Source organism: Lampetra fluviatilis, chromosome 12 (genome assembly GCF_964198595.1).
Source record: "Lampetra fluviatilis chromosome 12, kcLamFluv1.1, whole genome shotgun sequence".
NCBI lineage: Eukaryota > Metazoa > Chordata > Hyperoartia > Petromyzontiformes > Petromyzontidae > Lampetra > Lampetra fluviatilis.
In genome coordinates this window covers 8,091,065-8,106,810 of record NC_136286.1, presented here as the reverse complement: position 1 = coordinate 8,106,810, position 15,746 = coordinate 8,091,065, and the positions used below count along the sequence as shown (strand labels likewise).

The 15,746-nt window shown below is 50.6% G+C and overlaps 1 protein-coding gene across 3 annotated transcripts; it reads left to right on the top strand.

Annotated features, from left to right (window-relative positions):
* The first annotated feature begins 1,980 nt into the window (after positions 1-1,980).
* Positions 1,981-15,253, top strand: LOC144935128 (uncharacterized). 3 transcript variants are annotated; one of them, XM_078861564.1, is made up of 6 exons: positions 1,981-2,204; positions 2,967-3,204; positions 7,639-7,841; positions 10,031-10,195; positions 10,843-10,963; positions 12,604-15,253. In XM_078861564.1, exons 2-6 carry the CDS (start codon positions 3,013-3,015, stop codon positions 13,492-13,494), a joined length of 1,572 nt encoding a protein of 523 aa, XP_078717690.1. In that variant the 5' UTR covers positions 1,981-2,204; positions 2,967-3,012; the 3' UTR covers positions 13,495-15,253. The 3 variants fall into 3 exon arrangements, with proteins under 3 accessions (XP_078717690.1, XP_078717692.1, XP_078717691.1); XM_078861565.1 differs by having other exon boundaries at positions 2,185-2,244; XM_078861566.1 differs by lacking the exon at positions 10,031-10,195.
* Positions 15,254-15,746: the final 493 nt, after the last annotated feature.

Genomic DNA, 15,746 nt, shown 5'->3' with positions numbered 1-15,746 from the left:
TAAAATGATGGAACGAATAAAACAGACGTTTCGCGAGTGTGTGAATGTGTACAGCACTGTCAAACTCAAGAGTTGGACAATTAAAACGACCCCTACGTGCATTGCAAAATCAAATGTTTTGCTGCTGTCCGTGAAACTCACAGCGTGTGCGAATGAGCAAATGTCAGTAGAAGAGGGATGATTGAGAGAGCACTGAGTAAGTTAATGACTGCGAGGCATGAGTAAGTGTATGTGGGAGGAGTGAGTGAGTGAATGAGGGGGGCGGGGAGGTGTAGTTTAGTGGTGTAATCGTGTGGTATCGTGTTCAAGTGGTTCTGTGTAACGGTGTAGTAGTGAACAGCATTGGTGGAGTGTGTGCTCTGATAGTGTCGTCTCTTCAAGTAGTGGTATAGTGGCGTGGGGTGTAGTGTAGTGGTACAAATTCTTGATTTGTCATGGGTGTGTTGGTGGTGTGGTGAGTGTGTGTGATCGTTGAGTCTGGTGGCTGGTGAGTGTCAGCCAAGGCCGTAGCCATGGAGTCAACATTGGGGGGGACCAAATCTTCCAGGGGGTGTGGGGTCCCCCCCCCAGAAAAAAAATCTAAATTTGAAAACTAATTTCCTGCCATTTCCTGCCTAAAATATTTTTTTAAAAATTCACGAACACATAGGATGGACTTTTTATGTATTTTTTACAATAATGTTTAATAGTGTATTGTATTACATTGCTCTGTTTTTTTCTTTTTTACATTTTCTTGTTTCATTGTATGTCATGGCAGAGATTAGAGATGAATAACGTACAACCATAACCACAATCATATAAACAGAAATATATTTTATAGCAATATATTGGGGGGGAGGACATTTTGAGCATATTAAAATATTGGGGGGAGGGGGGATATGCCCCCCTCCCCCCAATATATATTATAATTACGGCCTTTGTGTCAGGTGAGTGGTCGGTGATGTCTGCCGAGTTTCAGGAGGGTGATGTTTTCTGGTGAGTGTCAGCCGAGTGCCTTTTGAGTGCCTACCGAGTGGCGAGGTGTCAGGTGCGTCCGGTGAGGGTCGGGTGGATGAATGGTGAGTGGTGGTGTCATGGGGTTGATGAGGTGTCTGGCGAGGGTGTCTGGTGAGGGTCAGATGCCAGGTGAATGCCTGGTGCGTGACTGGCAGTGGTGTCTGGTGAGTGTTGAGAGTGGCCAACAGAGAAGAGGAGAGGTGGAGCCAATGACCAGTAAGGGGGCAATAGCTGAGAGAAGGGCGCTGAGGCGTTGGGGAGGACAACCCTGTGTGTAGGACGGGCTGTGTGAGGGTGTAACTGCGTGTGCGTGCGTGCGTGAGTGTGCAAGGGTTATGTGTGTCTATGTGTCGACTGAGCCGCAAATGAGTACCTGGTGCGGTGTGTAAAAAAGCATCGCAACTGGGGAGACAAAGGCGGTCGGGCGTGGTGCTGACCACCCCCCCCCCCCCCCTCGTGTCCTGTTCCGGCCTTCATAGGCGCTCACTAACAGCACTTGCCCCAACAGTCTGTTAAGGCTACACGGGGGATCTGTGTGTGCGTGCGAGAGGCGTCATACCACACTTCACCACACTAATTCTAGATTTGAAGCTTTCGTGACTTCAAGGATTCATATTCTTGGGTTTTTTCGGTAAAGTCACGATTGTGACTTTACCGAAAAAACCCAAGAATATTCACCAGACTAGTTCGTGCGAGTTTGGTGTGGGAAGGGGATCCAGGCCAGGTTTAGGTATCACTCGGCCCCCTAATGATGACATTAGCCGCGGTCGAGACTAAAACTTGAGCCCCTTGCTGCTTAATAGCCACCTATCGTTCCGCACTCGGCATTCTTCCCATACTTATGGCGCGCGCTAGGAACCCGTCATCATTTGCTCTTCCTTCACCCGGCACAGTAATTAACGTGGATTATTCTCAGCAACCCGCCCGCCCCCGCCATTCACGTATTCCCCGTCGTCCGGGGCAATGCAAGCCAGGCCCAATGCACCACGGAGGATGATGAGGAGGAGGAAGAGGAGGAGGCCCTTTTGTTGACGCGGGCACATTCCTCACGTCTGGCGTTCACGATAGCGCGCACGCACGCGCGCACGCACGCGCACACACGCGCGTGCGTGCGCGTGCGCGCGAGTGGTGACGCCTGTTCCTTGACGACCGGTTTTGTTGATACTCACGTCCCAGTGCCGGGATGGATCCGCTTCAAGTGCGCCGGGGTGGGTCGGAGGGAGAATTTTGCCCGCAGGAACAATAACAGTAACCGTGCTTCTCTCTCCCGGACAGCTAACATTCAAGTCGGTGCTGTTACTCGTCTATATCAACTCACGGTCAATGAATGCTTTCGCATTTTGCTTGGCGCCTTGTGAGCTGTGTGGAAATACACATCCATCGTTAAGATTTACTCGGGAGTGGGAAGTTTTGGGGGGATTACGGGGATCAGGAGTAATAGGCGGCGTGTCGAATGTAACTCGACGCGTCACAATTGTGGCCGTAGGCTTAAGGCAGGCGGCACAAAGTGCTAGATGTAATCTTACGTTGACGACAGCATTTGTTGTGCTGTCGTTATAATCGGCAGATCTTTGTCAACGCGCTGCCGCATTGAAGGCCTCCCTGCGTCGTGTCGGTCATGGGGGGGGTTGTTTGACCATACTTCACCACGCTGGGCATCGGTGTAGGCTGGTGAAGTGACCCCAGGACCGGTCACTCGCCACTGATGTGAACCGCGGCCGGAAATCGAACTCGGGCGGCCGAGGTTCATTGCGTCGTGTCTGAAGCATTGCGCCACCGGCTCGATGGCACCTCCGATTAGCACGGTTGGCTACGTACGCCGCGAAAGAAGTTCAACATACAGTGCATACATATATCATTGGTGCACGGTGTAGTCTGGCTAGGCAGAGTCAATATTCGACGTTTTGTTGAAGATTGCGAGAAATTGCAAAGGCAGCCTCGGAGACGTGACATTGTTGTTGCCTGTGCAGCTTGAGTTGGCGCAGGTTCCCGACTAACGCCGCCGCGTAGCTACAGATGTCGGCCTTCCTCTCGCGGCCCCTGGGCCCCGGGTCCAGTTGGACTCCCGGCTCAGGGTCATGGCCCGGCCCGACGGTCGGAGCTTCTCCTCCTCCACCGGACGAGCTCCTGGCGGCCGCGGTGGGAGACGTGGCGTGGATGGAGCTGAGCCTCGCGAAGGCCGGGTCGCTTCTTCGAGAGGACGGACACGTAAGAGGTCCCACCACCTCCGCCACCACCACCACCGCACGTTGCACATCAGCAGACCAAGCCCAGTAGACCACCAAGTAGATGGAGGGCATTTTGTTCCACGCTGTTTGGTTTTCACATCGCGGTTGCTGATCACAGGCCCAGCACGCCAAGCGGCCAAGTGACACGCATCGCTGTTGGAGGTGTACCGAATTCTTCGGATTATAAGCCGCATTCTTCCCACCTGCATTGTTAAGCGTTATTTGGGGTGCGTCTTATAATCCGGCCGGTGTGTGTGTGTATGTGTGTGACGATGACTTGGAAGATGATTGCTAATGGTGGTTGATAATGATGACGGTGTGTGTGCATGCGTGTGTGGAAGCGGTAGTGTAGCGGTTAGTGTGCTGCGCTACGAACCTGGGCCACCCGATTTCGATTCCCGCTGACGGCCAACACCAGTGACGAATATCTGACCTGGGTCTCCTCGAAGTCGACTTAGCCTCAAATGAGTACCTGGTGCGGTGCGTAAACATCGCCACTCGGGAGACAAAGGCGACCGGGCGTGATACTGGCCACATCACCCCCTCGTCGTGGCCCGGCCTTCATAGGTACTCACTAATAGTACTTGCTCCAACAGTAGGTTAAGCCTATATGGGGGATCTTTATCTTTGTTGAGCAGATTTGTGTAATGTACCTTTATTGACACAGGACAAAAGTTTGGGGTGCATCTGACTTTTCAGAACGTATTATATTCCAGAGAATGTGGTGACAGATGACGGTCAATATGTTTATTGAATTGAACAAGAGAATACGAAGTCCATGGGGGAGAGAATCCCAAAGTCGGGCTCTGCAAACGTGGACTCCGCCTGTTCCATGTGTTACCTCGTCACGCGCGGATTTTCTCCGGGCTTCTCCCGGTTTCCTCAAAACCTGCAAGCACGCATTACGTGGCGGCTGAACACATCTTAACATATCGAGAGGAAGGCAGAAGAGCTCGTGGGGGAAGGGATTTGTCGCCGGCTCACCGCCGTAGCTGCCTTTCCCGTTTGTCCCGTGAATCATCCTGGCGCCTCCTGTTAAAAGGACCACCAACTTTCGATTTAAAGCTTTCGTGACTGCAGGGATTCATCTTATTGGTTCTTTCGGTAAAGTCACGTAGAAGGGAAGTAATACAATAATATAAATAAAACATAATAAAATAATTCTCACGACGTTTCGGCCACAACGCAAGCAGCCGTCCTCACCTAAAACACGGCCACAACGCAAGCAGCCGTTCTCACCTGAGGACGGCTGCTTGCGTTGTGGCCGAAACGTCGTGAGAATTATTTTATTATGTTTCATTTTTATTATTTTATTACTTCCCTTCTACGTGACTTTACCGAAAGAACCAAGAAGAAGGACCACCAACTCCCGCTGAATGTGATCAGACTGGAGGGGGGCACTATCACGAGTGATTTGCTCTGGCTTCGGCGAGGCCTTCGTCCAGCCGCTGGTTGACCATGGTCGATGGTAATGACGGTGGGATCAAATGACTCGAATTGCCTCCCCTTACGCATTGTGTCGTGAGAGTGCGATTAAGTCAGGTAGCGCTCGCAGCTGGCTGCATCGCCCCCCTCTCCCTCTTCCCATTTTCTGCTTTGTCCATTAATGGCCGGCCGCGAATGCCCATAGCTATGGCAATGAAAGTTTTGTCTGAAACAGCTTTGCCGTGAGCCGCGTAGCGTAACCATGCCGTGCTGTTTTTGTGGACGTTACCTGGGTAACGCGTTAACAATACTGCTCCAACGCGGCACGGCCACACATTTATTTATTTAAGGGTTGAACCCATGCAGTGTGACCCCCCCCCCCCCCAAAGAAGCTGACACGCTTCGTCTCTGGAGCTTTATCGGTGTGAACCGCCTCAAATTTCCGCTGCTGAATGCCCGTACATTCATGTCGTCTCTTTAATAGCCCCGGGGAGAACCAGAGAACCAATTGAGACCAAAAGTATTATTTTCCAAGGGGAGATCTGGGGTGACAATGAAAGCGCGATAATGAAACTAAAACACAAAAAACCACGTGCCACTTACATAATGCGGGCACGTACAAAAGCGTTGTCTCAACACGGGCGCAATAAGCACCAGTCACTAACTGCTGTACCACTGCTCAACTCCATCGTAATGGATGAAAGATAAATATGCCATGTTTGCTATTGATGTAATCAGTGAGTATTCACCTGCTATGAAATATAAATCAGAAACATGGGCACTGACAAAGATGGGAGGGGAAAAAAACCAGGGCTCCACAAAGACGTATGGAGAGACACAGGCTTAATATTGCACTGGGAGATAGAGGAATGTGTGGATTTTAGAATGCAATAATGTTAAAGACATGTTGACTGTGAAGAAAAGTCAGGGGGTTGTGGGTAGGACACGTCCAGTGGGCGAGAATGACGATGGAGTGGTATTCAAATGAGGGAACGCGCTTCGTAGGAAGTGCATCGTGGAGATGGAGCGACGAGATAATGTGCAGGTGCTGGGTGGATTGTCACATCGTGGGACCGTCAAGGATGGCCACGATGTGGAGAGGCCTACAGCAGTGGATTGATCTCGGCTGATGCTGATGATGATGATAGACGTACGGACGCTGGAGGTCTGAACGGGAGCTACGGTAGCGAGAGAGGATTTATTCGTAAAAAAGAATCCAGGTCCAAATGTAAATGGTCCTACGGGTGTTACGTGTCACGTGCCTTTGTTCGGGTCACACGGCAGAGGCCTTTGTGGAATATTTACCACACACGCCGCATCCACCATGTGGACCAATTATTTCATGTTCTCGGGCTAATTGGTCATTAGAGAAATGAGGCAGGAAAATTGAAGCAGCAACGAGATTTGTCAGGACACTCAGAAGAATTACTCCGTCTGTGCATGTTGAGGGCAGCGAGCCCTACGGTGTCTCACAATATGTCCTGTTTATTTGCTCCTGCTGGCAGTAACCCCCACCTCGTTTAATATACACACACACACGTTCAACACGAGGGGCTGAATAAATAAAGTTTGACAAAAGTGGACTCTGGCTGGGGGTGATGGCCGGTGGTCGAGACTAATTGTGGATTGGCAGCCAAAGGACGGAACAAGCCTGAGAAAATGTGCACTGCATACAATTTCTTCAATTTACAAAAAAACTATCCCAATCTCTTAAGCCGAAGCATCACAAGCACGGGAAGAGAGTTCAAACATTTCTCAAAGTTCATACTATCAGAAAGGAAAATATGTTGGTCAGAGTCGTATGTCGTACGTACATCAACAATACCACAGCTCTCTGGCTCCATACAGGTGGATTGATCCCTTGCGGTAGCGGTGCGACTGCGTTGGGAATTCTTTTTGTCGCCGTTCTAACTGTATGGTACTACCTCAGTGGGCTTTGCCGGGTCCGTCATCAGGTGGGACAAACCACAGCAAGAGACAATTGCTGATGTGGGCGAAAGAGCTGCTGTAAACAAGAGACTATATATCTTCTTTCGGTAAAGTCACGTAGAAGGGAAGTAATACAATAATAAAAATAAAACATAATAAAATAATTCTCACGACGTTTCGGCCACAACCCTTCTCTTACTTATTATTGTATTACTTCCCTTCTACGTGACTTTACCGAAAGAACCAAGATGAATCCCTGCAGTCACGAAAGCTTTAAATCGAACGAGACTATATAGGTAAGAGAAGGGGGGAGGATCCAGGGAGGAGAGATAGAGGGGGGGGAGGGGAGTTGCTATTTTATGCCTACGTGACTTTACCGAAAGAACAAAAGAGTATGGATCCTTGCAGTAATGGAAACTTCAACTCCAGAATTCTACTTGTGTGTTTGTGGGGTGATTTGTTTACCTGCCCTGTACCTTGCGCGACAATCGTGCTATTGTACTGTCTGTTGTCGTCACGTCCTTACCCGCTCCTACTGGATATCTGTGGGGGGGGAAATAAAGCTTCAAAGATCATCCGATCCCAACACTAAATAGTCTGATTCTAGCCGTCCTCAGGTGAAGAACAGGTCTGTCGATAAGACAGAGTCTGAATGACACGTCCTGGGCTTGGAGCGTCTATTTAAGCTGGGAGGGAGGAGGACAATAATTTGCATATGAAGATTATTTTTTGCATATTTCCTCTTGATATGCAAATTATTTTGTCAAGGCGCTCTTCCTCCTCCCTCCCAGCTTAATTAGACGCTCCAAGCCCAGGACGTGTCATTCAGACTCTGTCTTATCGACAGACCTGTTCTTCACCTGAGGACGGCTGCATGCGTTGTGGCCGAAACGTCGTGAGAATTATTTTATCATGTTTGATTTTTATTATTTTATTATTTCCATTCTACGTGACTTTACCGAAAGAACCAAGAAGATGAATCCCTGCAGTCACGAAAGCTTTAAATCGAAAGTCTGATTCTAGTATCGTTTCCGATCCCATAACCCCCACGACGTCGCAGGGCCTCACGGCGCTGCACGTGGCCGCGCTGCACTGCCGCCTGGGCTGCCTGCGCCGGCTGTTGGAGCGGCACGGAGTCGAGGTGGAGCTGGCGAGCGCCACGGGGTGGAGGGCCCTGCACCTGGCGTGTAACGCGCGCCGCGGCGGCAGGCGCGCCCTGGTGTGCGTGCGCTACCTGCTCGCGAGAGGAGCCCGCGTGAACGCGTGAGTCGCGGACCTCGGAGTCGGGGTGTTTTTGTGTTTGCGCTTGGAGGAATCCGATGAGCGATATGAATCTATTTTTTTTCACGGATGTCCAGTTAGGGGCGGGTTCAGAACGTGACAAACGATATAAACGCAACGTATAGTAGAAAATATAATTGAACTAAACTATGTTTTGATTGAAAGCTTTCGTGACTGCAGGGATTCATATTCTTGGTTCTTTCGGTGAAGTCACGTTGAAGGGAAATAATAATATAAATATAAACCAATAAAATTATGTATTTATATTATTATTTTATTTCCCTTCTACGTGACTTTACCGAAAGAATCAAGAATATAAACTAAACTATGTTTTATTTTACCAGATAAAGCCCACTCAGCTGTTTGTATGTTGAACTTATATCACACGGCACATAGCCAACCATGCTAATCCGATGTGCAGGGGAAGGACAACAAACTAAACACAAAAAGCAGTTCGAAGTACATTTGTTTTAAATCTGAAAGTGCATAGCTCCAGTAACTTCCTAATATCGGAAAGAAGAGCTTTCCAGACCGATCTGCTGCTGTAGCTGTGTGGATGAGTGGATGGATGCATGGAGAAGGCGTTCATTGTGTAGTGGTGGTGGTGTTGCTGATTGTGGTTCGGTGGTTGTGATTATAACGATGGTGGTAATTGCAGTGTTGAGATATGAGGATGATGATGGTCGATGTGATGGTGGTGGAGGTGATAATGGTGTTCACATTGAGAATGATGGTTGCGGTGGAATGTGACGATGGTGGAGCCATGAACCCGGTGACCTGAGTTCGATTCCAGCTCACGGCTAATACCAGTAACAAATATCTGAACCGATGCTGGGTCTCCACTAGGTCGACTCAGCCTTAAGTGAGTACCTGGTGCAGTGCGTAAACAGCATTGGGGAGACAAAGGCGGCCGGGCTTGGTGCTGGCAAACCCACCCCGTTGCTTGTCATGCCAGCCTTAATAAGTGCTCGCTAAGAGCACTTGTCTCAAGGCTATATGGGGGATCTTTATATTGTCTTTGATGGTTGTAAGGATGGTGATGGTAGTGGTGACAATGGTGACGGAGGTGATGATGATGGTCCTGGTGGTGGTAGTCGTGATGGAGATGATGCTGATGAAGATAATCATGGCGTTGTAGTGGTGATGAAGTGATGTAGTGCTCATAGCGTTAATGATGATAGTTGTGCAGATGACGGTGGTGGTGAATCATTGTTGATGATGATTATGATGATATTTCTTTTTGCATATGCTTCATTTAATCGTGTTAAAATATTCAATTCTCATACAAACCTATGATGACGACGGTGGTGACAATGATGGTACAAGATGGAAATTATCTCTAGACAAATTGTAAAGTTTTGAGGACAATGATTATGACAATGGCGATGTTGATTGTCCTTGCCGTGTTGACACGGAAAGCACTGCGGTATGGAGATAGCTGCCTAGCGATGTCCTCTGCGCACATTGTAAAACAATTTTCTACATTTAACTCAATGGGTCTGATTCGCAGGCTTGGCGAACGTTTATTTTTTCCGTCAGATTTTTTTATCACATTTTTTTTCATGAAAAATCTTACACAGTCTCCATCGCTAGCAATTGGGAAAGTCGCTTAAGCGACGTGTGTCAGCCCCTCCGACGAGTTGTGAATGTGGGCACATTTTCTTAACACGACAGCCCAACGAGACCGATTATTTCTTTGCCAGGCAGCGCTGAGATACAATTAGCTCATCGTAGGTAGGCATTATTTTAATCCAATACATTTAGCCGTGAGTGATTTTCATATTTAGGGTTTGGGCTGTGGCACTGGTACACAACGGTTGACTCTTGCGAATTATATCATATGGTCGTGATTTCATCACCTATGCCATATATCCAGGGCTTAATTTCTCACTCAATATTTGCTCGATTGCTGCTAGGCTGTTTAGAAGTTAGGATTATTGGCATAGGCACTCCCACTCGAGTACAAGGTTATACTGTATTATTGTAGCCTGCATTCCTATATTCCTGTGGGGAGAACTCAGCTATCATGAGGGCAAAATAAGGTGAGATGGACGTGGCCTACAAAAGTATATCCCGGAACGCCGCTCCGAACTGTTGCAGATGAAACCAAGCAGTGACTGAGACTGTGACTTGAAGTTAAACGTGCCGACAAAATTAATGCTGCTGCCCAGGTGCAACGAGGACTCGGTGACTCCGCTGCACGTGGCCTCCAGCGAGGGGCTCCTGGGCTGCGTTCGGGCCCTGCTGGAAGCCGGAGCCGACCCCTCGGCCCGCGACCTTCGCCAGCACCGGCCAGTGGAACTGGCGAGGCTGTGGGGCCACCGCAAATGCACCAGGTGCCACGTGGGAGGTGTTGGGCAGTCGGGGTGGGGGGTGGCTCGCCAGGGCCGTGGAGATAGCTGGTGGGGGGGAGGTCAGGTCGGGGTGGTTTGTTGCCAAGCCTCGGGCTCGCAGAGGACCTCAGAGGGCCTCAGAGGGCCTTTGTAGGGCATGCCGGAGGTGCAGCCGCACAGAGACCCACAGGCCGGAGGGGCCCAGGCACTGGGTTATGAAGAGGAGGGTGGAAATTAATAACAATGCTTTCACTTTACGGAGTGTCATTCACGGCAACAGCATCCCACAAGGCTGTACGTTAATTATATAAAAGTACCAAATCCCATTTACGCAATTGACTACGCACGATGCTTGATAAGCTGAACACACACATGCACATACGCACCAAGCAAATGAAAACCCTGCTACCAAGCAAAATCCAAAACATGGATAAACAAATTAAGAAATGGCACTAAAACAAAAAGCACAAACAACAAAAAAGTTGTCAAAATAAAGATTTTGCACAGGGGTCTCAATGGCATACTTTGCACGGGGGGCCCATGCCAACCACGCCGTGCCGCGCAACGCCACCTCGCTTGCCTGCCGACGCTGCCGATCGGCGACGCTAAAAGGACGGGGCGACGGCTCTGCTTGCCCTGGATGTTGACAGGCTCCTGGCCAGCGTCATGTGGATGGACGAGAAGAACGAGGCCGCCACGGAGGACGTCGAGCTCCTGAAGATGGGAAGACACTTGCTGGCAGAGGAGAAGCAACACTTTGCCAAATGCGAGGTCAGAACACGCCTACCGGCGATTTCCTGAGAAATCAGTCACAGCTCATTAATGGTGATCTTTCATAATCACTTTAATGAGTCGTACCCCTTATTAGCCGGTGTTTTGGCCCTACGGTCCATTATACCTGCGGCGTGGCTAAAACGAATGTACTGACCGTTCGGAGAAATTACTGACTTGATGGGAAGTGAATAGTGGTTGTTAGATGGATAGGCCGGGCACCACCATAGGTATTTTATACTCTTAGTTTTTTCGGTAAAGTCACTTAGGTCAAAATTTTAATTAAAATTAATAAATTAATCATTTATTAATTGTAAATTATAAAATTATTCATTTAATTTAATTTTTTACCTACGTGACTTTACCGAAAAAACTAAGAGTATGAATCCTTGCAGCCACGAAAGCTTCAAATCTAGAAATCGGTATGTTTAATTTATATATTTATTCTACTACGGAAAATTCCCCACATTTGTACTATAGTTGTATTATTGGCGTCGTTCCATGAGGTAAATTGTCCGTAAGGAACTCTCACAGAGCTGTGTGTCACAGCGAGAACAGCACGCAGGAGAAGATATTGCAGAACTACATCTGATATCCCTTCAAGCTGTGATTCCACACGTGCCCTTCGACAGAGAAATGTTCATCGCATGATGGAAAAAGTGATCATTAGAACTCTCAGAGCTGGACATTAACCGAATTGAATGAAAAACCCCAATTTAATGTGATGGTCTTTTTTCTGTACATTAATTGGTGACTGGGTTAAGACCATCAACGCATGACACCCGAGAACCCGGTTTCATCAGTGGCGCCTGAAACTTGGATTCGAACCCAGTTATACTGGCAGGAACCTCCTGGTTATACCAGCCCACAGGGGATTATTGTGTCCCTCCGTCCGTCGTGCAGGGAGGGGCTGGGTGGGGAGGGAGGGGCTGGGTGGGGAGGGAGGGGCTGGGTGGAGAGGGGAGGGTGGGGAGGGGCTGGGTGGGGCTGGGTGGGGGGTGGGGCTGGGTGGGGAGGGGCTGGTCACCCCGTGGTGTCCTTATAAAACTCAACGTTTAATCTACTCACACCGGCTTGTGCCCACCCTCACAGTCGGGCATATTTGCGGAATACACCACGCCGCCGTTGACCCTGGCCATTGACCGAGCAACCCAACGTTCCTACCAGCTCCCTCCGCAGGAATGTGTTACTGTGGAGCCAGCTGAGCCACCCGTGGACTCTGTCGCGTGTAGAAGTTTACTTGCCAGTGTTGTTTTGTGTGTCTGCTTCTCTGTGTCTCTGTTCATATGATGGCATTTCTGTCTCTGTAATTCAGTCTGTCTGTGTGATTCTGTCTCTCTGTCACGGTGTATCAGTCCCTCTCTCCTTTACGATGTGTCTCTGTCTTTCACCGTACACTATTTCTCTCTATCTGTTGATCATGGCACACGAGGGGTTGGGTGGCTAGCGCCACGCCCAGCCGCCTCTGTTTCCCCGGTGGCGATGTTTACACACCGCACCAGGTAACCATTTGAGGCTGAGTCGACCTAGGGGAGGCCCAGGACCGGTGGTAGCCGTGAACAGGAATCGAACCGGCTTTCGCGGCGCAGCGTGCTAACCGCTACGCTGCCGTTCCCCTCCGTGCGCGCGCACGCACACAGGATGAACGCGAATTCGTCAACGCGATGTCCTTCCTGGGCTGGCTGGAGGACAAGCGACTTCCCGCACCCCCGGCCCCCCCACTCGCACCCCCGATCCCCGACTCCTGCCGACGCCGGGGGGGCCACGTGCGATCACGCGGTCCGCAGCGGCGGGAGGGGCAGGGAGTCGGAATGCCCGGCGGGGGGCTGTCCGAGACGACGGCTCCGGCGGCGAGACGACCGCGGGACGCGCCGGGCCGCATCACCGGCACGAGGCTTCAGCCGGGCACCAACCTGCTGTGCACGGGGAGCGTGACCGCTCGCGGGGTCGCCGCCGCCGCCGACGCGCTCCCGACCCTGACCCCGCGCGAGCCTTGGAACGTGAGCACCAACCCGAGCAGCGCCCCCCGTACGGACATCGCGAGGCCGCCCGGGGGCGCGCCCGGCGTGTGGCCCGACGACGACGGCGACGATGGCGACGATGACAACGACGACGACGAGGCGACGTCCAAGCCAGGGAACGAACGCCGCCGCACTGGTGGAAAGCTCTGTCCGGGCAGCCGGCGACGGTTCCGCACGTTCGTGCTCGACAGGGTAGCGGAGGAGGCGGAACGAGACGAGGTTCGTGGCGACGACGACGAGGACGAGGACGACGACAATGGCGGCGGCGGCGGTTGTGGTCGGAGGGCCGAAGCGGTGCATCGCGCGTTGCAGGGTCGTGGCCGAAGGGTCCCAGCTTCTCGCCTCCGCGGGCCCCGAGACTTCACGGCTCGGGAGAGCGTGATGGAGCTGCCGAGGAAGCGGGGCCCCCGGGACGCGTCGCGGCTGCGCGGAGAGGTGGCCATGCACCTGTGCCAGACGGCGCAGTCGGCGCTCTTCTTGGGCACATGGAGCGAGCGACGAGATGTGTGATGTGTCGCACGCGTGTGCGCATTATCACATGCCCCCATAATCTGTTATTATCTGTTACCGTATGTGCCGCGTGTGTGTGTTTGTGTTATCAGATGCCCCCATAATCTGGAACTCGCTTCCCAAAGCAATCCGTGCTGCTGACTTCCTTCCCCTGTTGAATTCCAGGCTCAAGACCTGCCCCTTCCTTTCGCCACTTAATACACATGCTCGACGTTGCTGTACAGCATCTTGACATGCACATTTAGATGTAGACACGATATATATCCGAATTCGATTTGTACTGTAATGTGTGACTTTATCAGTAACAGTATTAGCAGTAGCAGCAATAGCATCATCAGAAGCGATAGTCACATCAGTATCATCATCATCATCAATCCAATATATGATCGCATAAAGCAAACACTCCATAGATTGTGCGTATACATGTCACGATGTCCCACCACCATCATCAGCGGCATCAACAACAGCACCATCACCACCATCACCGTGAACACCACTGCCACCATGATCGTTTTCATCGCCACCAACACATTCAATGTAAACACAATCATCATCCCTCCATGGCATAATTCTCTTGCAAAGCAGCAACACATTGTAAACAATGTAAAGACAGATATCACGCGCCATCATCATCATCATCACGAGTCACGATCTATCGACTGCTGGATGGTCTCCTGACACTGCGGCCATCTCTCGCAGCCCTACAGTATCGGAGCTCGTTGGCCCATCTTCCGTGGAGCAGCCCGGTGATATGTGAATCATCCATGCCCATGCTCGCATGTTAGTACATGCACAGTGTGTAGATTGATAGCTAAATGTCCGTTTATTTGTGACCAGGTAAGCACCCATTGACGGGAAAGCGGCAGTGTGCCACGTTAGAGAGATAACTACTCCGGTAAGGGGCCGTCCATAAATGACGTCACGCACCTGGGGGGGGGGGGTCAGACATTTGTGACGATGTGTGACGAGGGGTTTGAGAAGTGTGACGTCGCATCAAAATGCGCAACTTTAAATAAATATAGACAACACGTTCTACTTAATTAAATAGACTTTTTAATAAATGTTTTCTCTTACATCAGAGTGCAGAGCCACATTAAATACGCACTACAATGACAATAGATTAAAGTGATTTGAAGCATGTTTAATTTTTTTGGGGGGGGGGCAGAGCTTGTGACGTCATATTTGAGGGGGGTCTGACTTTAACGACTCCGAGAGTAGCCCACCGATTTCAATAGACAAAAAGTCATTTGAAAAAACGCACGGTTTGTAGTTCATGCAAACGACATTGAAATGGCATAAACATTCGACTCCTTTTATTTTCGACTCAGTTATTTCACCTCGGCGGCATCGGCGATGCGTATGCGCTCCAGCATTTACGATGACCCTGTCCCCGTGGCTGGAGCTCCCGTTTCAAACTCCTACAACGGACGCGCGAATTCGTCTGAGTGCGGTGCCGTGGTGAGCCGTCGGGGTCTCACCGGGTTCTCACTCTCCCGTCGTAAACTGCTGAGCGCCGGGTCGGTGATGAATGTCTGGCGAGAACCCCCATGAGCGTCACGTGACCCTGTTCCTGTGGTCAGGCTGCCCGCGTGTCTGATGCTCATGCATTGCCCTGTTTGTGAGAGAGAGAGAGATTTCGGTCCATTAAACCGCCGCATATGGCAAACATCGTTTGTGGCGCACGATTTACTCGCACGCCTAGAATAGCCCCGATCTCGTCGCGTCTCAGAAGCTAAGGCTTGAGCCTGGTGAGAACTTTGAATAGTGACCAACCAGCAGAGGTCGCAAACGCGTTTTGATTCCTTACCCATACCCGGCCGCACCAGGGTCGCAAACGGGTACCCGTACCCGGCCGTACCCGTACCCTACCCGTACCCGGCCGGGTACGGGTAGGGTAAGGGTATCGGGAACCTGATTGCGACCTCTGGGATGAAGCCATGTTGCAGGCGCGGGTGGGTTGATTCTAGGAACTTGAATTGTGAGAAGAGTCAAGAAGACGGAAGCTTGTGTTGCCTCCGAAACGTCGTGATTTTTATTTTATTTTACTTTTATTAATTTAAATTTTTTACCTACGTGACTTTACCGAAAAAACCTAAGAATATGAATCCTTGCAGTCACGAAAGCTTCAAATCTAGAATTAAGAGTCAAGACGTTGAGAAATGAGTGACTAACGGTTACTCACCAGTGACTCACGGCCTACCCGTACCCGGCCGCACCAGGGTCGCAAACGGGTACCCGTACCCGTACCCGGC